The sequence below is a fragment of the Haplochromis burtoni genome, unplaced genomic scaffold (assembly GCF_018398535.1).
Source record: "Haplochromis burtoni strain Fernald_Lab_line unplaced genomic scaffold, NCSU_Asbu1 Contig_191, whole genome shotgun sequence".
Taxonomy (NCBI): domain Eukaryota; kingdom Metazoa; phylum Chordata; class Actinopteri; order Cichliformes; family Cichlidae; genus Haplochromis; species Haplochromis burtoni.
In genome coordinates, this window is record NW_024582552.1 from 770,812 (window position 1) to 797,638 (window position 26,827).

General features: G+C 41.0%; 1 protein-coding gene across 4 annotated transcripts in view; it reads right to left on the bottom strand.

Moving 5' to 3' along the window:
- lrba (LPS responsive beige-like anchor protein) overlaps positions 1-26,827 on the bottom strand; it is a 173,092-nt gene that overhangs the window by 34,615 nt on the left and 111,650 nt on the right. For all 4 annotated transcript variants that reach the window (XM_014337700.2, XM_042225997.1, XM_005935051.2 and 1 more), the window contains 7 exons: positions 13,732-13,849; positions 13,435-13,537; positions 11,831-11,946; positions 11,576-11,688; positions 5,834-5,974; positions 4,532-4,651; positions 879-1,031 (listed from right to left, as the gene is read on the bottom strand). In XM_014337700.2, the coding sequence (XP_014193186.1) occupies positions 879-1,031; positions 4,532-4,651; positions 5,834-5,974; positions 11,576-11,688; positions 11,831-11,946; positions 13,435-13,537; positions 13,732-13,849 (864 nt within the window). The remainder of the gene's footprint in view (positions 1-878; positions 1,032-4,531; positions 4,652-5,833; positions 5,975-11,575; positions 11,689-11,830; positions 11,947-13,434; positions 13,538-13,731; positions 13,850-26,827) is intronic.

Sequence of the window (26,827 nt, forward strand, 5' to 3'; positions counted from 1 at the left end):
TGCGCTAGGCTCCAGATTACATTGCGTTATAACCCACAGTTTAGTTTTCTTCTGTAATTGTGTTTATGCAGACAGACAGACAAAATTATGAATAAGCTTTATTTGTAAGGGGAAAGCTGTCCTTTCACTGTCAGTATGAAGTTAAAATGTTTTAAAGATAAAAGGGCTAAAAGCATAAATGATAAGCAATTTCAGCAAAGCAGAAGAGAAAATGTTAACTCCCCATCTAAGGCTCCTAGATCTTCTAGCGCTGAGAAATCTGATCCAAAGTGTTACCTTAGTCTCCCAACAGTGTGTGTGCATGTTGTGTAAAGCACAGAAGAGAACATCTAGAGTATAATGAAAACACGGCAGCCACTCTGACAACATCTGACGTGAATATACACACAGAATATTTCTGCCTTTGGCCAGGCGGACCGGAAAGGGAGATCAGAAAGTGGATACTGCATAATTATTCTGCACAAAAACACAGTTGCACACACCGGCATGTTCCAGATGTGTATAAACAGAGCAGAGAAAGGGACCGAGAGGCTGCATGGGGATATTAGATGGGGCAGAGCTGGATCAATTTGCCGGCAAAGCAATCTGAAAGTTGGGACACGTGAGAGGAGGGGAGGCTCAGGTAACAGGAAGAACTGTGTGAAGGTCAGGAAATAACACTGTCTCTTTAAATTAGCATTTCCAGCTAAGCTTGGGGCTCAGATGGCCTGCGCTATGTGCCATATGAGGAAGAAAGAAAACAAGGCTATACATGAATGACGACACAAAAACTTTTTTTTCTTGCCTAAACTCTATGATGGCTTCAGTATATTTTTAATGCACACTTGCTTTAACCTGGATCATACATGGGACACAGCATTCAGGTGTACTTTTCTTACCAGTCGATTAATGCGCACAAACTCTTCTGGGGTTTTGGCCCAAGGTGGCAGATCAACATCAGAGACTACAGTGCCATCCTCCATCATTCCCAGGTTGTAATTGCTGGCGTTAACAAACATCTCAGGCAGATAGAAGAACTCTGGGATCAGCTCCTGAAAGGGTAAAGCACAGACACATAAATGAACACACACTGGTTATCGGGAGAAAAGGGGGAAAAAAAGCAGTTTGAGAATCTGCAACAGTTATCGGACATGATGCTGCAGCTGTAGAAAGCTCTGCATAATCACCAATGGAAATTTAGAATAACGGCAATGCTAGATCTGAACATGATGTCCAAGAAGATAAAGGGTATGTTCACCCCTGGGTCTGTGCCTCACAAAAGGCGGCCCTGAACCAGTTCAAATAATCAAGGTACCGCCCTCACATGTGAAACAGTGCTGTGTGGGTGTGAAAGGAAAGAAAGCAACTGGGCTGGTGCTTCTACAGATGTCAGGGAGTAAATAAGTAGAAGCTTTACCCCCCCAAAAAAAGAGTGTAAAGTCCTGTGAGTCTTGATCAGCATAAATTTGATGAGTGTGGTTTTGCAGACTCCAAGTCAAACTGTGGGCTAAGGGAGGTGGACGGCCTCCCCAAATTAAAGCACATTATGTTACAACTCAAAAAGCCCTTTTGAAGTGTTGAGTAACTCTTTAAGAAGAACAAGAGCAGGGAAAATAAACACAACAAAGCAGCACTGTTTTTGTATATAGATAGAATTGCTGTATTGTTTTCTGAATGGCAGAATTATTTGTGGAAATTACATGACGCTGGTCTGTTGTAAAAAGCCTCTGAGTGTGCACTCGGCTGTGGTTTCTCCCTATTCTGATGCAATGATCATATTCGTTGTGTCTAAGAAAAAAAAAAAAAAAAGGTTCACTTCTGATTTTCCCCTCTCTTCCACAACAACAAAGAAAAGTCAGCTAAATTCTCATCTTACTATGATGATTTTATTTGGCTGTCACAAACAACACAGCATGTTTTCAATCTGCACGAGAGTGAAGAGAAATGCAAGTATGACAGGAGATGTAACCCTATATGTTTAGCTATTTGTCATTCTAAACAAAGCAGAACTTGCCACAGTGAGTATAAACATTAAGATTGTGTTTGAGCTTAAAAACATGTAGATAAATCAACAACGCTTCCCAGGCTTTAGCTGTTGTGTTATTGTTGTGGGTACGTCTCACAAACTTCGACACAATCAGGACACGGGAAGGTTCAGTTCTTGGCTGTGTCATGCAAATAAGGAAAGGAAAGTGGAGCGTGAAATATATGGTATGTTGCATTTTTCCCCCAATAGACTGAAAAAAATGAAGGGAAAGCAAAATGCCTTAAAGTGCATTCTGTCTTATGGTCAGCAGGGGGCAGTTGCAAAAAAAGTCAGATTATAAAGCATCTATGGAAAAATTACTCTTCATCCTATTTGACTGGGGAAAGCAGTAAACACTTGACACATGCATTTATACTTTCAATCACTAATTTATATTCTTACTGAATAAAAAAGGATGATCATTTCCATATTACAGTCCTCATTAGAGTCCAAAAAGATGCTGTAAGATGAATGTGATGATGGGCAAATTCTGATCTCAAGCCAATAAGACAGGACTTCACAAACCAGTGGGTGATGACTTGGTCCTAATTCAAATTTTTAATATACAGTCCATGTGCTCTATGAAGACTTGACAGGTTTTGTGTAACAAAATACATAATTATATGAACTATAACTATCTATAACTACATTCACCTGCATATACAGAAAACACTATATAGAATCAATTATGGGCATTTCTAAGGGGATTTGGTGACAAACATGTTAATAACCTAGCATTAGAAATGAATGGCCTACCTTCAAAACTAAGTGGGGATTGGCTGACAGCTAACACTCAAAGCAAAAAAAACCCTAAACTCGGAAGTCAAGAAGCATTTTGAAAAGATTCAATTCTTAGCATATGTAACATGATCTTTACAAATACAAGCAAATAAAGCCAAATAATAACATTCCTCTTATCAAATTAGCTGCACAATATCTCCCCCTCTCATTAATGGGGTGAAAAGATCCAATCAAATGAGCAAGCAAACACACAGCTTTAAAACAACACGGCACTTCCTCACTTCTGAAATCTCTCCACTCCACAAAAGCTGACCTAAAACTAAAGGTCACCTTCTTAACGAGGCCTCCTGCTCACCCGGGTTTACCGGCTACAGCCTGCTGTAAATTTGAGCAGGAGAGAGCGGCACCCGTGCACGCACGCATGCACATACCCCAACGAAACCTTGAGGGCTTCACTCCCCAACACTCAAGCCTGCCTTACATGGACCATTATGTGCAGTGGCCCTTTTGCTCCAGCCTGGTCAGAGGCCAGCCCCTCTGATCCCCAATCCTGTCCTGTCATGGGTCACTGGAAGGGGCTTTGGCCTCTGGGCTCTCCAGCTACACTTCCACTTTTGCTACTTCTAACCCCTCTTCTCTTGTGTCTCCCCCTTCTGATGCCTGTGGGCTGAGGCTAGGGGTCAGGGGATTGGGGGTGGCAGGTCATTCTAGCGTCACCCAGGCTAGAGACACATTGAATCTAGGTGTTGTAGCCCATTATCACCCCTTCTTTAACAGTGGCGTATGAAAACACAGGGGCTTTTTGCCCTCTGGCAGAGACAGAGGGTTGCCATCAATGGTCCCAATACTAAAGCTAAATGGTGTACTTACCCTACTGAATTGATACATCTCACTCCTAATTCCTCTACTGCTTAAGAGAGGAATTAAGCAATATGGATGCGACTGGACTGCATCCAGTTGGTTGCACACATTCATATTTTGAGCAAAAAAAAAAAAAAAAAAAGGAGCATGAATGTGTGCATCCAACTGGATAAAGTCGACAGATTTTCATTCAAAATATGCTAAAAATTCAAGCTGAACATGGAAACAAACTGACGACGTCCAGATTTCCTCTTTGTTTTGATCTGAAGTTGAGCTCTCACAGTTTGATCCACATTGACAGGTTGAGACTAAGAGAGCAAACTAAGGCTGTTGTTGGGCTTTTGCAATCAAGCATTGGCCAGCTACACAGTAACACAATCCACATGTTTTATCAGAGGGATGCGGGAGGGGGGTAAACGCAATCAAGCGTCAAAACCCCCAACACCACTGCTGTTCCCCGATCCAGTGACCCAGTGCCGGGAGAGCAAGCAAAACTCAGCTTTGACAGAGAATGTCTGAGTGTAGTTGTAAATGTTTTAGGAGAGCAGTTAAAGTGTGCGCTGGGGGTTCGAAGACGCTCGGTATTAGAATGACCTGTGCTGTTTCAGGGTAGATCCGTCGGCGCAGCAGAGTTTGGGGGCCCAGTGGGCAGGGACTCAAGTCTCTGTTATAGCTGACTGAATCTGAGACAGACGGCTGGGACAGATGAGGATTAAACCAACGCTTTGATCAGAAGAGCAGGAAGCTATCATTGTGTAGGGACAATGATTGGTAGTGACTGGACATTACTCTTTTGAAACCCTCTCTTTTTTTATGTGTGTTGGACTTGGATTTATTCTCCTGCAGCGCTCGGGACTTTATCGTCCAACTTCTATTATTTTTGTCCCCAGATCCATAGTGAGCATGCATAAGTATGAATGGTACCTTAACATCAGATGTGTCTCTCTGGCAGTTCCTCCAAGCCCTGGATACTGAGGAGAAGGTGCGGTCAGCATGGTCAAACTTTCCTCCTTGGAAGTTAAGGAAGAACGTGGTGAAGGGTTCCTGGAAATTATAAAGGTTATGGTTAAGAATATAAACTGGGGAGTCTACTCCTATAACTGAACCCACCCAATTGCTTTTTCTGCAATGAAAACATGGTTGTCAACATGTCTACAGTTTGAATACACTCTGTCAATATATTTGACCTAGAATTGACCCTTTCTGCACACCCTGTAACAAACTTAAAGCCAAAAATGAACAAGTAAAACAACAATATTCCCAGTGTGCTACTAAAATCAATGCACATGTGCTGCTGATGCATTTCTAATCACGTATAATCTTGTTAGGGCAGATCAATAGCCATCTCTCTGATGCACGGGCACACTGTGCTGTACCACAGCTATAAACTAATACTGTAAATAGCTAATTAAGTCCAGCCTGAAATGACGCAAGCCTCATTTATTTAATCTTTTTAAATGCTGGGACAGTGAGCAAATTGATCTTGTAGTTTATACATCAGTATAAAATCTTACAAAATACACAGTTACTACACAAACCCATTTTCATTTCATATTTAAGGTTAAGTTTGATCTTTAAGCGAGAGTTATAAATGAGTGCTTCTGGTAAAGTGGCTTTAGAGTAAGCTGGCTAATGATGTGCAGAGATCAATGAGGTAACTCTACTGGGAGTTACAGAGACAGTGAGCTACTGGGACAATAACAGCAGAAAACTGCACGTTGGAGAAACTTAGTAACCTCCCTCTCCCCAGAGTGTAGTATGGAAAGATTGATGGCATCCATTCAACAAAGGTACTACAAGAGAGCACTCTAGTGCAAAATATACACCACTAATGTGCTTCAAAAACAAACAAAATCACATTTCAGTACCTGTTATTAAAAAGAAAAACCTTGAGAATTTGCATCAAGGTGAAGGTCAGACCTTTAAGTGCACTGCTTTTGCTTTTCATTTATTATCACCCCATGCATGCATGCTATGCAATATTTAGCATGCATATACTCTTAATTTGATAAAATCCTAGGTCTAATTAAGAATACATTCATGACCTCTACATCATGAATGTACTGTTCATTAAAAAAAAAGAATCCAATTTAAATACTGCGCTTAACTACACTTTTAAAGAGCAAGGTGAAATTCTTGCACAAGCATAATTATTTCATTATTTTCCAGAATTTATATTAAAAGTCACGAATGCTCCTAAACACTCCAAACGTGCACTGCACTTACAATACGTAGCAGCCACATCAGGGTGAAGCTCGAGGTGGAGTAGTGGGTGCCATAATGGAACTTCGGCACCTGATCATCCTCCCAGGTCTCATATCGTTCTGAAAAGAACGCTGCCCTCTTGGGGTTAAGAGCACCGATGGGCTATAAATATAAACAAACAAAAAATAGGTCAAACATGTTAAACAGCTAAACTGAAAAATAAATAAATACGACAAAACAGATATTAGGACACGATAGATGCGTGAAAGTAAAAAAAAACACAAACCAAAAGCAGGGAGGCAGTACTGAATTTTACTGTGAATACAGGGACCACTCACTGCTGCATAATAGTTGCAAGGCGAATGAAGCTAATAACCATTGTGCTATCTCAAATGAATATTAGATGATGTTTTCCTTCAGACAGATCAATCCTTTCCCACAGAGTGCTTTTTAGAGGCTGTGAAACCGAGCCCCTGCAGCTGTAGTCTGTCAGAGAAAACTAATGTGCTCCAATGAAAGAGTGCCTACTCAGAATATCAATAGCAAGGCTGTGGGTTCCTTTAATTTTTACTTTTATTAATCTGTAACTAATACACTGGTCACCAGCCCTATTTATAGTCCAGAAAAAAATGGTTAAATTGCATTAATTTTCCATTGCTCTTAAAAAAAAAAAAAAAAGCCAATAACCCTGTGCAGCTCGCCTATTATTTAAATACTCATTTATAGAAATCACTTTCAGGCTGGTTCAGTTTTTATTAGTCTTCTGCAGGCTGTGCCTCATTCCCTTGAACCGCTCCATCATCTTGCTCACACACACACGCACACACACACACACACACACACACACACACACACACACACACACAGCAGATCAATGGTAATGGAATGATGCCCTTTTGAGAATGGGGGCCTAGTAGGGTGTGGATCAATTGGATCTCTTTCATATCATAGGGTGCATGTCACAGCAAGACACATCCAGGGCAGGTCTATGATATTGATCTGTGCAATGGCTACTGTTTTATGTGGGTGTAATGGTGCATGCTTGTGTACCCGTGTGTGTGTACTGGGAGTGATGCACACGGTCTTGCAGTTATTGCTGCTTTTTTTTTTTTTGTTCAATGCATGCATTTTTTTGGTTATTTTGTAAATAGTGTTCCTGTGCGTATGTGCATTTACACAGCGAATTGCCTTGTGCCACAACACTGTGCAGATCTATGTTGACAGTGATACACTGTGGGCTTCCTCAGGGCCACTGGGGTGGGTGAGTACACACAGTGAATTATACATCACACCCATTGGCCTGATTTATAGCCCTAATAACAGTCGGCTCATTAAAAAAAAGAAAAGGGAGAGGAGGCATATAAAATATAAAAAAAAAGAAAAGACTGAAAGTGCCACAGTGACAGGGAGAGAGGGAGAATTGTGTGTGAGGGCACGTGGGGGCTGTTGGTTTGCTCGAGCCCGACATTGTTTACTGCTGTAAATTACTGTGGGGCTAGCGCTCTCAGCTTACAGTAGCTACAACAAAGCGGCAGCGACGGTGCCGTACATCAGAGCAGAGCGGCCGGCGGTGCGCTGATGGAGCGCCTGCTGCTGCCCGATCACAGATTGACCCAGTACGTCGTGGCAAAGAATAGCACTCTGATGAGCTCTCAGACAAATGAACCGATCACATACTTTTAACTAAAGGGTACACTACAGAAGAAAACTGAGCCAGAGTTTTCAGTAAAGATGGGGAAAATAATGCTGAATTAGTCTTAATCTGTTCTAAATCAAGAAGGCAGCTGCAGATGGTGTAACAGTGACATTTTAAAACTGCTATGGTGAGATGTATTTAAAAAAAATAAAAAAACATTATTATATGATATATAATATATATATATATATATATATAATATTATATATATATGAGTATGAGTATATATATATATATATATATTATATATATAATAATATATATAATATATGATATTTATTTGTATGTTATCCTGCCTAAACTCTCCTCCTTACCCAAATAATCAGAGGTTTGGGAACTCAAATATTTTAAAAGTAATTTTTTATATGTAGGCATACCAAGTGAAAAACACTCCCTCAAGGAACAATAAGCACCTTCCTGAGAAACTATTATAAGAACATTACCTAGTGCTACTTTGCTTTTAAAACAATAATGGGTCACCGGTGATGAAGTATAATGGCTCACCGACGATTTGAGCATCAGTAGGGCTTTGAGTCATAAATCACAAGAGCCTTTTGAAGAGAGTGTTTATGTATAATGTCCTATTTAAACAGTGAAAATGGTGTGGAGGGCCTGGGGGGATAAACATATGGGGCGAGTACGATGAGATCAATACACCATTAGCTCATGTGTCTGTGAGCAGCACGTTATAGCACAAAGGTACACAAGATGCTCAGTAAGTCCTATTTTCTTGCTATGTAAATGCAGAGTACATATTAGATTAACAATTGTTTAAATTATTTGTTGCTCTTCATTAAAAGCACAGTAAGAGTGGATTTATTTATTTACATATTTTTGCCTTTTATGAATAGATGAAGGCGTGCCTTTGCTGTAAGGACACCTTGTACGAACACTCAAGAAGTTCAAACAGATCAAATAACAATTTTCTTTTGTAAAAATCGCCCCAAAGATTAATTTTATCTGTTAAAATGTCAAATTTAGGTTTGGTTTGGTTTTATAAAGCATCTTTATGAAGAACAAGTGGATTTTTGTGCGACAGTATGCAGAGCTGGGGTGCAAAAAGGGGTGGAGGAATAAAAAAAAGAGGTGTTAAAACACTTGCCGTCAGATCAAGCGAGAGCTTATCGTGACTACAATGTTATCTCGGGGGTCGGCGTTTGATGTCAGGTTGAGGTTAGAGTTTATGATAAGAAAGTCCCTGGGGTCAGAATGGCTCTGGTAGCAAGGAACATAAATTCTGTGTGGCCTCTGTTGTGCTGGGAATGATGACAGTGTGTGACACACACACACACACACACACACACACACACACACACGTTCATAGCAATTTGGCTTCTCAATGTCACTGGAGGCTTCGCAGATGACCTGTTTCTACAAGAGACAACCACCAACGTGACATTAGAGGGGGACAAGAGAGATGTGAAGGGTGAGGAAGAAAGAGAGCACGAGAGGAAAACAGAAGGAGACAAGAAAGAAAAACAATAAAGAGCAAACAAAAGAGGGGAAAATGGGAAAGTAAGCACAGTTTTGAATGGTGCGGACACACACACAGAGTGCAGAACTAAGTGAAGGTCACCAAATATTAGGTTGCAAAGAAAAGAAACGGGGAGCACAAATGATTGTAGGTGCAACATCGTGTGGTGGGGGTTTGATTTGAAGGGCTGCACAGAGCTGCTTTGCCCTTTTCCAGACACCGCAGTCTGGCACGGTCCAGTAGTCATACATTAATATCACACGCGTGTCAACAACATGAATAAAACAGATGTAATAAAGATTGGCTCTGCTCCCTCCCCTCCTTCTTGCTCTCTCTGCTTCCATTCTGTTCTTTAAAAAGAAAAAGGGTTAAAGGGATGGGAAATAATGTTGTTCTCCCTTTCTCACACTCTCTCCTCCTCTTTCTTTTGCTTTCTGATCGTCTTTCTGTTTCTCCTCCTTTTACCCAACTCTCCCATTCATTCAAGTCCCCGGGGCGGCGAGGCTTGACTGAGCACAGAGGCTGAGCTGTCCAAACTCCATGGCAGTGCAAAGGAGAAGAGAAGGAAGCAGAAATGAGCTAAGAAACCACGCGGGAAGGCTGCGTGGTTTTTGTGAGCCTGTGTGTGTATTGGTGGGGCAAATACAACTGTCACATTTCACCCTGTTGGGCAACATCAAGCAGGATAAACATAAGAATTATGCAGCTGCTTACAGTGGATAAAAACTACACTGGGAGGGATAAAAGCCGAGGACGGAGACACAGAGGAGCAGATTGAAAGTGAAAGCAGGACTGGGGAGAACCTAAGGGACAAGATGTTTGAATCTATGTGACAGGGAAGTGTGAAGGAATGAAAGTGTGAGGAGATGGTTCACTTGTGTTTCATAACTGTGGTATTTGTGCAGGACAATAGCGTTGCATCTGGATTATATTCTGCAGATATTTGTTCTTCCTTTCATTTCCAATGGTTGATGGCAGTTGGACTTTAATGAATGCTTGCCTAAAGAAACAGCAATACTAGGCTTGCTGTCCCCTAAATAAATAAGTTAATTTAAAATTGCTGCCATTACAGAATTTTCTTGCAAAACTAAACTAAATCTGCATTGTCCTTTTGAACATAGTTAATAACATGCAAAATGCCAGCAAGTCAAGTTGATGGTGGCTCAAAAAGTAGAGCCAGAAGGTCACCGGCTCTTCCTTTCTGTACCCAGCCAACACAGTGAACCCTAATTTCCACCCATGGATCCATCTGTGTATTAGTAACATATAACATGACGGTATAACATGTATACCGTCATGTTTGAACAGGACTGAGAGAAAATTATGAAGACTTTTTGGAGTCTCCAAGAAATGCTAACACACATTATTAGTGAAACTGGACTTCCTAGATCGTCTAATCTCACCCGAACCAATGCAGACTCTAATTTACTTACTTATCGTTTTATTCAAAGAGCGATATCTTTGAAAGAAGACCAATATGTTCCACTTTGTCTCATTAGAGGACTACTTCCACGTCTGCACCTGAACAAATGACCTCCAGCGTACCTCTAAAAAGCATTTGCTCCAACAGATCCCCTGTCCATTAACACATGCTTTCTTTTGCTTCCATGGCTGATTTATTCAGTCATTTTCCTACCAGGAGCTTGACACTCGCTCAATCTTCCCACTCTAAAACTAATCCTGAGTCCTCCCACCGCTGGACTGTTCATCCACCGACGTTAGCTGGCAAGCTAAGGGGTGTGCTCTTTTATTTTTTTGCCTTTTTCCATCTGAGTATGTACGTGTAAAAGCGAGGGAGTTAATGGGAGTAAATAATTGCGTGACTACCTACAATTATGGGGGAGAATCCTTTAGCGATGCGAGTGTGTGTATTTATGTGCCAGGGAGCATTTCAGGGCAGGTTTCATTGTTTTAAGCCCAATCACTCGATGCCTGGAGCTACCAGGGAGTATTACTTCACTTCCTGCTGTGTTGTGGAAGGTCAAACTTGAAAGAATTCAATTAGGAAACTTTGATTTATGGCCAGAAAATGATAGCTAAGCCACAAATTAGGAGCTGCAGACTGAGAAGATGAGGGGCTTACATATGTTTTAAATGCAGCAGGTCAAGATTGCCTGAACTAGCAAAAGTCAACAACTAATCATACAGATTAGATGTAATGAATACCACTTGCAGTTTTGGGAAATTTGTCACATTGTTACTCAAATTTCATATATCTGTGAGCTGATGAAAACTGTGCAAATCACTGCATATAGAATCACTTCATCAACATAGATAGCATGACGCTAGTAACATAAAAAGTTTCAAACTGCACTATTCTATCAATTCTTCTCAGACATCTGAAATACTTGGGTCGTTTCATGGGAAAAATGCTCTGCACGTGTGGAATCCTAGCAATCAGCCACCGGTGATTAAAGAGCAGGTTCACTAAACTATGATCAATGGCAATTACAAAGCAACAAAACTGACTTTAGGAAGAATGCACACACAGTTATCTGTGTGTTAATGCCCCCCCTACTTTTTCAGGGAATTAAGAAGAAAAAAGATCCATTACAGTGAAAACAGGGGAGAGGAGGAGTCTCCACGCTCTTACCTTAGACAGATCTCTAAAGTTGCTGGGCAGAGTGAGGTCAAGCTCCTCTGATTCATAGTTGGTGATGACCCATGGAAAGACTGGGTACTGGTTTAGGTCATTATAGGTACGGCCTGGAGGGGAGACAGCACGGGGGAGAGGGGCGACAAATATTGTTAAAAAAAAAAGTTAGCATCATAGACTGCTAAAATGTGCACAGCACCTCTGTGTTACACCCTGCAATAACATCGCACAGGTGCTGAGCGGTGTCCTCACCAGAGATGGTGTTCAGAAACATCAGGTACTCAAAGTTGGATATTTCACGGCGCTGCCAGCGCTGAGTCATGTTGGATGCCTTGAACAGCTGCTTAGGTGTGGCCAGAGAGATGCGTCTATAAAAAGAAATGGAAAGCTCGATATTAAAATCTTTTGTAGCCGTTCAAATCACAAGAACAGCAGACTGCAAGAATAAAAAGCCCCAGGCTTTATTAGACTTTTGCAATCCAAATGTCATTTTATGAAAAATCTACTGAACTTACAGTCTTGCTAATTAAGAAGACAAATGCGCAATAAATTGGGTTGAATACACATATTTACGTGCATGTGTACACACACACAGGAGGCCTCAAAGAATGATGTATGCTGCAGGACAAAAACGAATGACCTCCAATCCAATTAAAACAAAAGAAAATGATGAAATTAATCAATGTCAGTGTGTGAGATTATGGTCATTACGCCTTGCCAAAGAAAAGAAAAGAAAAAGAATGTGAAAACATGACTTCCCAAACACAAGTGTACTTTGACACATTTTTTATATTGTCACCAAGCAATTCTGTACATCCTTTGAACTGCTTTAAATGACATTATAAATAGATATGGAGAAGTAAAGGAGAGAAAAGAAGGAATGCAAAACTGGAAAAATGGTTGAAAACAGAGGGATTAGATTAAATTATGAACATATATTGGATTTTTGCTTTAATTTGTGCATCTGTGTGTGTGCGTAACTCTGGACATGAAGCTAAATTGTGCTGTGCTGGCTGTATGAGCTGACGTGCACCGGGTTGCCCTGAGCAGCCGTCCTCAGGTCGTAGAGGCAAGGTGGCCGGCAAACTAGTATGATTAATGAGCCGAGCACACACATTCACCTGCCCTCACCCTGTGCGTTATACACACAAACTCTCCTACACCCACACTAACTCATTACTGGATGCACTTCCTCACTCTACTTATCACACAGCCCTCACTGTTATGTTGCCACATGTCAAATTCTGTGATGCTTAATACCGAAAAGTTACAAAAAAATTAAAAATATCATCTTCTCAAAATACAACTCAAAAATCCCATCAGACGGGCTCTGGCACACCTCAGATTAAAAGAGCCAATCACAAATCTTTAATCTTATCCACATTTTTTCCCCTCAGATTGAATTTTTACCATCACCAAAGCGTCTTGAAAACTCTGTCTTGCTGTGAATTTTGTGCAAGATTTGTGCAAAACCAACACCATCGGCTCCAGAAATGCGTGCACACAGAGTGGCATGATGTGAGAGAGGGCTGGGGGAAGGTGTGTGCCCTGCAGGCTTACAAGCAAGTATTTGCTTCACTCTGGTGGAAATAAATAAATGAACTGGACTATGTTTGTGTGAAGTCAATTATATCTGGGGGGAGCGGGGTAAGGAGTGGGAGGGAGATTAGTGGCCAACCCCATGTGTACATTTTTGAGAGAAACAAGAAAAAAAACTATTTGAAATTTTAAAATATTTACATAACACCACCATAGATGTTCCATAATCCTCTTCTGCTCCCCAGTTACCATTTTTAACCCCATGAGATTGTACTGCAACAGCAACAAACACAACAAAGCAATCGCGCATGTCTAACCTGGTCTGTGGAAGGCCAAAGTTCGTACCCACGCCAACACGAGGAAGACTGTGAACCACCTTCTTTACCGTGGCTGCATCTGGGAAGTTGAACATGACTGCCGCTGCAGAGAGGCACAAAGCAACAAACAGTTATCAAGGATTATTTCTTAAAGATTAGAAATCACAATAATGACAACTTTTGATTACCATTTCTCCACAATTATTCATTAAAAAAAAAAAAAAAAAAAAGGTGTGTGTGTATACTCAATAAGAAGGTGAAATAGTTAAGCATAGACAATTATGGGGGATGCCTTACTCCTGTTGGCCATGAAGACTTCCAAAGCAGTATTCTGCAGGAGGTAGCGTCTGGAAAAGACGGCACGAATCTCCGAGAACAGCCATTTTCCATGAAGACCTTCTGTGTAGGCTAGAATCTGGAAAACACGAAAGAGAAACCAGAGAGATGTGGATTCCAGTTAAATAATGAAAACAGAGCGAGCAATGGAAATTAAAATTAAAAATTAAAAGAAAAGGAAAAAAGAAGAAGAGAAGGGAAGAAGGGAAGAAGGAAGGCGAACAGACCAGAGGGCCGGGTTAGTTCATTTTTCACAGTGATGGTGTGACGGCACGAAGAGCACGATTAATGTCTTATATTGATCAGCCTCAATGAAAAAGAGATTCCTTTAGCGAGAGAATGGGCGCTATTCAGCCGGACGCTGTGTGGGAAATGTTCTGTTCACTAAAAGATCATCTATTAAGCGACAGTTTGCTGTGACAAGAAGCTATTTTATGCAAAACATCTGATTACAACTGGTCTCTGCATTTCCTCGGAGGTAACTGACACGGAGGTCAGACGATATTATGTTACTAAGCTCCACATTTAAAAATGCTTCGATGAACTGAGCTTAATCTGTCCCCATGGAGACCGCGGTGGCTGTCAGAGTGACTTGTTCTGATGGCTGTCACAGCTCCTGACAGACCCGCATGCTTAGCCCTGCCCCTGTGATTTGTCCTCATACTAATCCAGCACTTAGGTTGGCTACTAACCTACTTAGCACTGCTTTGTTAACTAGGTTTTTATTTCAACCTCTGCTTTTGGTTTCAAAGGTGCCCGCTGTTATAAGGCAGAAAGGTAAAAGGAGCACTTCATGTTGTTAAGATATGATTTTGCAGCATCTTATTAATCAAAGGTATTCAAATTTGAGCCGGCACGCTGGGCTTAGTGTTAAGCTGAAGGAGCTCATTAAAGGCAAGGGGACAGAGAAGAGGACCAGCTGAGGCCTTCAGCTAAGGAGCGCTTCCCTCGCTGTCTCTCTGAGGAATAAGACCTGCCTGCATCACAGACTCACTTCAAAGTCTCTGGAGTTCAATTAAATGTGGATTAGTGGCCTGGAGAAGCTAGCCAGCACCGCATCCTCCTGCCTCCCATCTCTCTCAAGGCAGCTTCAGATGATTTAACCAGTCACAGCCAGCCTAAAGCCAAACCCATTTCCAAGACTTTGTTTGTTTGTTGTAAATAAATACAGTGTAACACAATATTAGCTATTAAGTTCAATAACATCTTGATGATAAATTTTATAAAGAATTTTTTTTAATCTTCAACATATTTAATTCAAAAAATAATTTTTTGGCATTGGGAAAAAAAATATGCTTTTTCCCTATTTGTAAACTAACCAGCCTTACAAAATGAGCTGTCCTTACACTTTGGCTTTGATATTTATTATTATTATAAAGACAAACCATTGTATTCAGTCAGCTCTAGAGATGTTGGGCACAGATTTCATTACTTCCACCAACATTAAGTTTATTGTGCACCAGGTACAACGAACCAAAGAAGGAATGGCATGGTTTTAAAAATAAGCAGGAGCAGACAAAGAAAAGGGTAGCACCAAGGTTCAATCCCCAAAGAAAAAAACCTAAACATTTATTTTATTATCAAATTAGCACAAAGATAAGCTCAACGGAATCTTTAATGCATTTAAAACAGTGGATATACTATGCGTGCAGTATTCTCTGAGGCATGCTCATATTAAATCCAGGTCAACAATTGCACTTTCAGATTTGTTGGCTACTAATTCATCAGCAAAATGGGGACATAAGTTGTGATTACTTTTGCTAGCTGAGATGTTTGAATTTTGATGACAAACAAAATCTACTGGTTTTCATCGTTTCCTCTATTTACAAACGTGACAATAAGCTGATCATGTCGAAACACTACAGAAGGAAAGACATATTTTTTTCTGTTCTTCCATCAGATCGGAAAAGAGAATCCAGTCTTCAGGTGTTTAATAAGTGAAAGCTTGAAGTATAACTATTCACAACTAAAGAGTGGTTTTACATAGATGCCCAGTGATAAACTAATGAAGCTGCCAACTCTCAGCTGATAGAAAGATATGACACAAGTGAAGGCACCCAGATATATTTCACTAGACTGATGGATCTCCTGGAACTCAGCTGTAAACAGCGTGCTGCTCTCAAAGATCATCATCCCGATCGGCAGCGCCCTCTCCCTTGCAGATGAAAAAGCAGAGTGTGTGACAATGAGTATGACGAACTATCTGTGTCGTAATGCTCGAGCTGTTCTGGCCACATCTGGACAAATTACATTGGTGTGGAGGTTATTGTCCATGCTGGAGTTATGGGTGCATCAGCTTCATCTGTAATATATAGTAGTGGAAGCTTTAAAGAGACGGGAATGCTACAGTTACAGCACAAGGGAAAATAATAGAGATTTCAGACTATTGCAGTCTTGAATCGCAATTTAATTACACCATCTCTGGTTTACCATCTATTGAATGTCTGGTTTTAAAGTGATAATATTAATAATGAAACAATATATTATTATTGCGGCAGCAGCAAATTGATCAGGAGCTGATCGTTGACAGAAGCTGTTTCTTTGAGGTTTCATTTCAAGTGGAACGATATCCACGGGCACAGGTTTGGAGCACTCCGAGATCAATTTCACAGCGTCACGCGAGAGGACACAGCCAAACAGAAAACAAAAGAACCGGTCTTGATTGCATTGCCTTCTCTCCATCTTCCTTGTTCAACCTGTTTGTGCAGCGGGCTGCGGCTCATTTCTGAAGCACTGTCGTTTGTCTTTGTCAGATGCCCAAAAGACTGCGGAATGAAGAGGGACACATGAAGAGGGGTCGGGTGACTGTGGCTATGGTGTGTAACCACACACACACACACACACACACACACAAGCTGTCACCACTGAATCTCACAGACAGTCTGTGCCAGTGAATCCTCTTCATCACCCCTCGCATCCACCCCTCTTACCAACCAGAGCATCTTTAGAAACAGAGGTAAAGCCAAACACAGGGATGCTAATGGATTAAATTGAAACTGTACTGGATTAAAGAAGAGTTAAGAGAGCAGAGGAGCAACTATCAGCAACGTGGTTCAAGATAGATGAGGCTCTCAGCTGCCTTTGCAGTCAGGCCGGCTGAGTGGGTGTGTGTTTTTGGGCTGATAAGACCCTAGAGTTGAAGAGGAGAGAAGCCACTGCCAGCAACCAATGATCCTTATTTGTCATAACATGTGAAAAAATACAAATAAAATATCATTTGAATATCAATTGTGGTGTTTTAGGAAATAAAGGTTTCAGAATTGCACATAAACAGTGTTTGATGAATGGCGGAAGCATATTTGCATGTTCGGTTTAATCTACTATACATCCTCAAAGGGGAAAAAAAGAGGTGATTGAAGTTCAATTTGTTGCCTCTTATTAAGTATTTCCACATGGGTGCCTCAGTTAAAGGATAATGGATGAGGGATTTATTATTACCTTTTGGTCAAATGAAGTGGTGTGGGAGATAAGGTGATGAAATTAATGAGCGGGAGGAAGAGAGGTGATCCATCAACATCAAAACGCAGACGAGGGACAAGCAATACTGCAAGAACTTGAATAGAATTCATAAAAAATGAAGAAAAAAATGTGCATGCAAACAAGGGACTGAGGCTACAGATTCCTTAGATGTCTTAAAAAGACTTCCAAGTCCCATGCTGTTTGTGACTGTTTCCACTCGACTGACCACAGAATCAAGCAATCTGCAATAAACGGTTTCAGTGAACAGAGTCACTTGCAGCGAGTTTTTATTTATTTTTTCACTGCTGCATCAAATAAGAAAATGAAGAGAAACATAAATCGGCATTTGATGGCTTTTCAATACTCGTAGTATTTCTGCGTATGCACCTTGTAAGTTCAGTTATATTCCCCTCTACTCGGTTCTTTACCCTCCCTGTTCGCTTTAACCCCCGCCCCCTTCGACCAACACACACACACACACACACACACACACACACACCTATCTCTGTTCCACACTGGTAAACGAGGCCGTGTCACCCACCCACACACACACAAGTTCATCGGACTAACGAGCAAGCAAAGGGCCCCGACACACTAACAAGGGTCTGTTGGCTGCATGTGCCTCTGGACCAATCAGGACCCTCATCAGCGTTGACACAAAGCCTCCCCGAGCCCTCTGGAGTAATTTAAGACACATTTTGTTCTGGAGACAGTTTGATAGCAAAAAAAAAAAAAAAAAAAAAAAAAAAGATAGAGGAAGGGAGACTGATGGACCGAGAGTACCACGATGGAAAAAGAAAGAGCCACACAGATCCGCACAGTTTGAGTGTAAGGCTTCACGAAAACATGCACAAGCTTTAGTCGTGACTCACTGCAGGTTAAAACTGTGTTTCGCTTTGTTTTTGGCGAGTAGGTGTTTGCAGGTTGCATTTGGAATAAAGTAGGCAAAGCTTTTAAGAGGAAAGCAATGCTCAACACAGGAACGCTCAATCATGTGACCTTAAGAGCAGCCACATGACTCCTCTTTCACACTCCAGCAGTTGTCCTCAAGCCTTTGTGGCTTTGAAAGCAAGTGCTTTAACAAAATGGCAAAAAACATGACACTACCTCAACTTATCCATGTTCTCCACAGAATTTAAGAGAAAGTGCATCTGAATATGCAAATAATATAGAACACTTAGCTACTGAAGTAATCAAGAGTCAGTTTAACGAAACTAATGTTTCTTTGGGTTAAATTAATAGTATTATTTGACTGATTTCTATTCTTCGTATTTACCACAGAGGACAGAGTGGTATCAATCTTCCCATCTAAGCAAGTTAAGAGTATCCACACTTTTTTCCACAAACTTAATAGGTATATTTAAAAATGAGCAAATATATTATCCATTAAAACTAGAGAGCATCTAAAAGAAAGAGTGATATGAAAGTCAGTGTTGAATATTAGACATCCTGTCATCATGCTGCAGGAACAGCTAGCCCAAAACGAACTGATAATCCCAGTTGTTCTACAGCTGTGTAACTAGTGTAATGTGTAATCACTGGTCACACATAACGTTCTATTTGCCTTGAGGGGAGTAAAACAAACTACAAGGTCAGAAAAAAATAAACACAGCTAAGAAGCTGTGCTGGAAAGTGAGAACTGAAGCAAAATAAACAGGCCCAGCTTGCAGCATGTGTAGGGTTATGAAGCCTAAAGACTCAAAGTATTCAACTCCAAACGTTACCCAGCAAGAGTTTGTGCTCCCTGAAAGAAAGTTCCCTTTGAAAGGATCTTTGGGGCCACTTAGTCTGAATTTAGCCTAATAAGGATTAACTCCCCCCTTTTTTCTGCCCTTTTCACTGTTTGCTAACAGGTTAGCCTTTTTTCTATCTTCGCCTCCTTGGCCTTTTTGAAGTGGGAGACAAAAAAAACAGTCTTGTGTAGATTTAGGGAAATGCTGCAGTGGTCTTGGGGTTAATTGGTGGTGAATTAAAGACTTCAGTGCATTAAATCATTAAAAATTCTACCTTGGGCATAAGCTATGAGGACAAAAGCCTTAGAAGTGCCCCAACATATAATAAGATACCAAAGTGGTATTAATTATCACTTATGATGGCAGTAGCAGGTATATACATAACACAAGCCCCAACAGAAACTATAAGTCAAAGCCTTAGTAAATGACATATAAAGCCTTTAACACCAGACTGCTAAGGATTTTAGTAGATTACAGTTTTTCTTTAAGAATGGCAAAGAACATAAAATGGAAATTTTATGCTGATATATTGAACATCAGTGCTTCCTTTTCACTCCATCGCAGGCTGGACTGAGGCTACAAAGGGCTCAAGGGTGATGGGTAACAAAGGATGGATAAGTGAAGAGAAAAGGGCTGTGAAACTGGGTGCAACAAATACAGAATCTCTAGAGCATGTTATGAAAAAAGTCAAAGAAAATTAAGATAATTTACTAGAATTGTGTAACAAAGAAGTTCATATAGAATGCACACCTGCACTATGGCTAAATGTAAGGCCTTTCTGATATTGCTGAGCACCTGTTGACATGGACGGGACATGAAAGAGCTTCTATACACTCCTGGATTTGTCAAGCGCATCAGTAAATGCTAGCACATCAGGGAAAGCTGGAAAAGAATGTATACGCTTTTCACTGACACTCGGAAAAATCAGGGAGACAGCCCGGAGCCTCCACTAAAGCACAGGAGCTCTTTAGGACTAAATGCTGCTGGACCTCTGCTCTCCTATAAGCTGCCATAGCAAAACATCAGACAGGTTAAGATCACCGACCGGCTCCTATCGCATTCTCCCCGCTTTCCTTCAGTCTCCCATTTTGCCATTTAATGAAGGATAGGCTTTTTTGGGGGTATGTGTGAGGCTTTGCTGAATAAATTCTTCTCTAATCCAGCTATTGTCAGCAGCTTAAGTGGGTGTAGGGTGAAAAGTACACCCCTCTTGGGGAATTTTGGGTGGGTTGTCCGAAAGGATAGATGAAGAAGAGAAAAGGCCTTTTTAGTGGAGAAAGAAAAATGTTGTGGAGAGTTAAAATATTTGTACGTGACTCAATTGGTGCTCCAAATTTATCAGTGACAAGCACTTTCAGCTACACTTGGAATGACAGAAACTGAATCAACAACCGTCTTCAATTACGTGTGCACACGGGGTGTTATCCCATTGCCGACTCAGAACACAGGGCATTAGACGCTAGTTTAAATACTGAAACTTGACTGTTGTAAGCCAACGCTTAAGCTAAGGTTTCTTCTTTGCATAACGAGCTCACAGGGCATCATAAGCTTCAATTACGAATAATACTCCAAGCACCTGATAAGCATAAAAAGCAGTTTCTGATCTGATCTGCATGCAGCGTGTTAATGGGCGGGTAGAGTAGAGCTAGGTCTGCAAGAGAACTGCTGAAAATGCATGTTAGCTTCATCTGCAAATAATGCACATATGAGCAGTAGCATCAAACAAAGGGGTGACCAGCAAAATAGCAACAAAGAGGAGAACCCCCCCCCCAAAAAAAGTATAAGCGTTGCACAAACAAACTGACCCACTTAATCTACAAATATTAAGTCATGGTCCTTGAAGTTTCATACGTACAAGTTCAATTTTAAGTTAGCTTCAGCTTTTTATTCTACCATGGAGGCTGAAAAACGACGGGGATTGCTGATCTAACATGAACCACTGAAAAAAAATCAAAGATCTGTGGTGTAAAACAAACATGTTTATTGATGAAGATGTCAAGTTAAAACCAAATCTGATTCACGATTAGGGTTTGATTTTATTCAACACTGTGTTTGAATTGTTTTGTATTGTTGCTATATTATATTCCACAAATCCACTTTACTCTTCCACTAGAAATGGAGTCTTGGATGAGTGAGTAATCTCCAGAGCATCCCTCTGGTTGTGCCGTTTAAACCACACTGAATAGGTCATTAACCATGATGAGAATAGAAGTACAAGAATTTAACATTCTGCTCTCTGGCACGCAAGATGTCTTTACACAGATTGTGCATCAGTGTTATGAGGTTGCACATATAAAGCAACCTGTTCTTGACTTTTTCGAAAATTAAAAACATGCGTTATGTTGATGTCAAGCAATTTCACCTTTGCATTTGTAAGGTAACCAAAAAAAATGGAGACTTAACATAAATAGCTACTTGCTTCTATGATCCATGGATCTCGTTTTAACTTTTGATATGCAGCAGAGAGCTTTCTGACAAACCGAGAGCACATTTACAATGCCAATTTCCAATCAGCATGGCTGGACATCGATCTTTCAATCAAAGCCGCGTGCCTCTCTGACCTCAACTGAATAGCAGAGGCTCGTGAGAACAGCAGGTACACAGGTGCTGATTGTAATATCAGTAGCCTACCAGGCAGACTGGCATCCATAAACAGGCCTATCCATCAGGCTGGTGCGTTGCCTTTGACGTGTGTGTCAGAGGCAGACGAAGGGAATAAATGATGGAGAGAGGGGATCAATCAAAGGAGGGGAGGGGGAGGCACCTGCCCCCTGACTGGTCCAGTCAAGCCCAGAGATGGAGCATGATGGAGGGGCTAGGCTCAGGTGCAAAAAAAGGAGGGGGTAGCTCTTTGTCTGGAGATGCTTGGTTAAGTGTGAGCCAGGTCAAAATGGCCACAGTGGTCTGTGGATGTGTTAAGGTCCAAAGTCAGGTCACAAACAGAGAGAGGCTGAGCGTGTTTGTGAAGGAGGTTGTTTAGAGCGCCTGCCTCTGTGTGTGTGTGTGTGTTTGTGTGTATGTGTGTGCGTGTAAGCGCAAGGAGGCATTAGTCATCATTATGTGGTGAGATGAGACTGTCTAATGGTTCTTTACGTGATTACCTATGTGGCAATTGTCTTTCCCTGACCTGTCCTACCTGGTTACCATTTGCTGCACAGATGCATCGTCGGCCTGTTTTTCACAGGAGTCACGCTTTACATCGCATTGCAAGGGTTACAACAACAACAACACAAAAATGCTTTGACTGTACTAAAAAAAATTCAAAAAGCAAGCTGAATGATAAATTTTTATTATGTGCAATATACCTGGGTGTTTTAATTGGATTATAACACTGGTAGAAAAATGCTGAAAACAAGACTACAAATCTAGGAGCCACACAAGCTGCTCTGAAAAGGTTTTTTAGCAAAGCAGTGTATAATTCTAATGTAAACATGCTAAAAACTATCATTTTAGTATGATGAGCATATAATGAGCGTAATTTAGCAATGAATGCTACTCTCACTACTCTCAAACCGACGTTTTGGACAGATTTTGGAGAGAAAGGGAAGCACACATTCTGATTGTGGCTCTGAGATTTCAAGTGCATTTTACCTGTCAACCTCAGAAAGCACAAGCAAATAGAAAAACACTGCAAGAGCACAGAAAACATAGCAGAAGCTGAATAAAACAATGAAAGAAAAATAGTTTAACCTCCTAGGACCTGGCGTCCACATATGTGGACATCACATTTTGGGTTATGTAGACTAAAATACTCAATCTTGCTCTACCTGGGCCTGATATCCACTTACGAGGACATTATACCGCTACTGTTCTATCAAAATTTTAAACAAATATCCTCATATGTGGCTCTTATTTTTCTTAAAAATGCATGTCGTGGAAGAGTTCGGGTGTTAGGAGGTTAAAACTTAAAACTTTAAGTTATAAATATAACATGAAAAATAAATCAAAGGAACAGGTTGGTGACACTAAAGGAAAGTCGAAGCATCACCAGAGTCATGAGGTTTAAACCTGATATGAATGTTTGTAAAATAAACAACACAAAAACCTGATGAGATATTTCAGTCTGGACCAGTGTTGGGCCAACAGTAAAATCAATACATCTGACAAAAGAAACAATAATCAGATAATGGCCAAAATCTCAAAGATGTCTAATAATAATTGCAGGTTTAATATATGCAAAGGGTCAGATTCTGAATGAAGGGTCGATGTCTCGATATGTCTACTGAAGACTTCAAGTTCATTAATCATCAGTGACATAGCCTTATTCAGCTGGATGTGAGGGACTGTACACAACAGTCCATGTGGTTGGAGACCCAGTATCAGCATGCAAGGGTGCTTCACCTCCTACTGGGCAAACAGAAATAGTCCTATCTCCTATAGTTGGCTTAAATAATTCCAGATTTCCCACATATGTATTTTTGTTGACAAGTTCCCAAATCTGTGCGGTAACTTGACTTAAATTGAGCATTTAGATTATTGGATTCCCCAATGACTGAATGATCCAAAGTGGGCTGGGAAGAAGGAGCCTGATTCTTGACAGTAAACTGGCCGTGGATGTTGGGAATTTAAAGACAGAGAAAATCATTTCACGCTTGTGAAATCTGTCTTTGTTAAGGAAACACTTCATGCCTTCCACCTACTGTAATTACTGCACCTGAGAACCGGGCAGAATGCAAAAGAGTGAAAGAAAGTGAAGGACTAGAAAGAGAAAGGTCAGCCTAACCCTTCGCTCTACTAGTCGTTGCCATAGTGTGGCTGAGCGATTTATTGACCATCTCAGGATGTGCTCCAACCAATAGAGTGGAACAGTATGAAGGAGAGACAGTGAGAGGCCAATATGAATGAGTGAAAGGATCTCTTTCCTTGGACTCATTGATAATGACATACCTGCTTGGGCTGTCCGTTAGTCCTATAGCACACACTACTTAGGCTCTAACTGGAAAATCAATAGGCTCCTCTCTCAGAGACCTCTGGCTGCCATGGCTCTTTGTGATTGGCAGCTCCAGCCAAAGGTCGTCCCTGGCGACCACGAGGGTTTGGTGGAGCAAGCAGCCGAGGGGGTGGAGGGGGGGTGATCCTTGCAGTCTGACACTTTGGGAGAGCTTAACGATATGGGACTGGTTGCTACATAACACACCAGGGTGGTTTTCCTTGACTGAATGGTCCTTCATTCAACTGCTTGAACCAACCCTGGGTAGCCGTCACCACCCCGCTAATTAGAGTTACCAATGTCTTCTCAGTGGGGATTTTATTATTGCGTAGTGCAAGGCTGGACACTGACAAAACTATTGACATTCTTTCAAATGTTTTCCATCTCTGTTTTTGTTTTTCTTTTGGAAGAAATATTTTGGAGACTTTGTGTGAAAATTTTAGGGGTATTTTTGTAGCAGTTTGCGTACAGATAAACTGATGACTTCATATGAGGCATATAAACCAAATTAATTCGAGTGAAGGTATTTTGACGTTTAATAATGTGCAATACTTTGTAAATCCAGCGAGGGATTAATCGTTTACATCTCTGCCATCAATTTCTTTACAAATGCTGTGTCACAGTTCTGATTTCGTAAATATACCAAGTCACAGTACACAAGTTGATAACCATCCTCAATCTGGAAAAAATTAAAATGAAAATAAAAACAAAATCTCATCTTCAAGCACTTTAATGATCAATGGAAAGCATAAACATATTTCAATGTTTGCAGCTCCTGCAACGCCCCCTTCAGTATTTTCACCCTTTACTTTATTCAGCTGTTAACACTGCAAACTCCAAACACAGTACGATAGCATGGAGCACGCTCAAACTGCACTAGGAAGGGTTACAAACGCCATCCAATCAAGCTTTTGCAGATATTCCCTTTAACCAATCAGCTGGGGGGCAGAGCGGATTTCACTTCCTCATACATGCGATATTAGCAGTCTCCAGGAGAGGCTCTGCAACAATAACTCTGCATGCAATATTGATGGCTGGTGTCTAAACGCAGAGAGGGTGCTGTTAAACACACACATACACAGGCAAACGCACATCTGCTCTGCTCCGTGACTTCATCAGTTCTGCTATCTGCCGAGCAGATGCAGAGGCCTGCCAGGCAATTAGATGCCTGCGATGATTTTCTTTGAGCTCTCTATGGAGCTAGCAGCTGGCTCCATACGGGTACGGGAGACGGCAACAAAACGTGTGAACAAGAACATCAAAATTTACTCTCTCGGTTCACACGTGTGCGGATGTTACTCATGTGCAGTGTGTGTGTGTGTGTGTGTGTGTGTGTGTGTGTGTGTGTGTGTGTGTGTGTGTGTGTGTGTGTGTGTGTGTTGGGAGGCAATGAGTCACTTTCCCTGGACCTATCATGTTTCCAGAGAAATAAAGAGAGCAGAAAAAAAGGAATTACCTAAAACTGGCAGCAGTGCTACTACACCCCTCACTTCAAAGTACAAAGCAAGAAAGGAGATCAGTGTTAATGAGTGCAACTCGACTCTCAGTTTACTTTAGTACTGATTATTGAGACTAACTATTAAACAAGTAGATGAACCAAATAACCCAACTCTCACCTGATAAGGAACCAAATGTATCTTTGAGGGTTTGATACCAATTTTAAACTAAGGTATACAAATATTGTAGTTTATGCAATCTGGAAAGAGAGCCGATAATTGTGTGAAAATGGCAAACTCAAAGCAAGAACAGAGAGGGGGGGGATGCGTGTTTTTGTCTAGTTACTCATCAGCTGGCAGATATTTGTGCAGTCAGTTTTGCGCTTACGAGGGGATGGCTGTGGAGTCGCGCAGGCTTGGATCAAAGAGCTCTTTGACAGGATCTTCTCTACACTGAGAAATGAGAAAACCTTCAAGGAACACTGAATGTTTTCCAGAGATGTACAGAAAAACGTATGAGTGACTGAGTGGGGTAAATGAGGTACAAACAGTCGGCATTTGCCGTTCATATATATAACAGTATATATGAAAGAAACTATGAGGAGTGTTAAAAAAGCAAAGAAAATTCTAAAATCTCTGCTCCAACGTGTGCTGACTGCGTTTCTGTTTTCCAAACTTCGATGGACATGTAGTAAGCTGAAATATAATGACGCCCCTATTCTGACATATGACTGACCTTTGCACTTTGGATACCTCGTGTCGGATTAATAAAATCGTTTTTTCAGCCATTCTATAATAAAAATGAACACAGCGGCTCAGGAACGCGTGGTGTGATAAGTGGGCCCGAAAAGATCCCTAGCGTCTATATAAAACTGTACGTTTGTGTCACCGTATATTTCATTAAACTAGGCTTAGCATCTCCTTCATAATATTTGGACACTTGCTCTCCAAGTAGAGCCGATTAATCTCTCCGGAGCTGCGAGCTTGATAATAAACAGTCATCCTGAAATCACACAGCCAGACATTTTTTCTCACTTATTTCATCTTTTACTAAATTCCAAAGCCACATTAGGATAACGGCTGCTTGAGGGAAGACCTGGCGAATATCAGTTTAGTATTTTTATCAGCAGTATTTCACAATAAATCTATGTTTGGAAGCCAAAATAAAATGTCACGACGCACCAGCAACACTTCCCCTTGAATGTTTTCTTGGTGAGGAAAGTTAATCCGACACTAAAACTCTGTGCTATTATCTATGGGGGTCGGGGTGGGGGGGTGGGTCCTGCTAGGTTATTATTAATAAAGATAAAAACTCACTCATAGAATTTAATGAAATTAAATGTAGGGGGGTTTTAGCACTTATTGCTACACCTAAATGAAGCAAAATGTGCTGTTTGCACAGGAGGCAAAAGCAGTATATCAAAAGTGTGTGTGTGTGTGTGTGTGTGTGTGTGTGTGTGTGTGTGTGTGTGTGTGTGTGTGTGTGTGTGTGTGTGTGT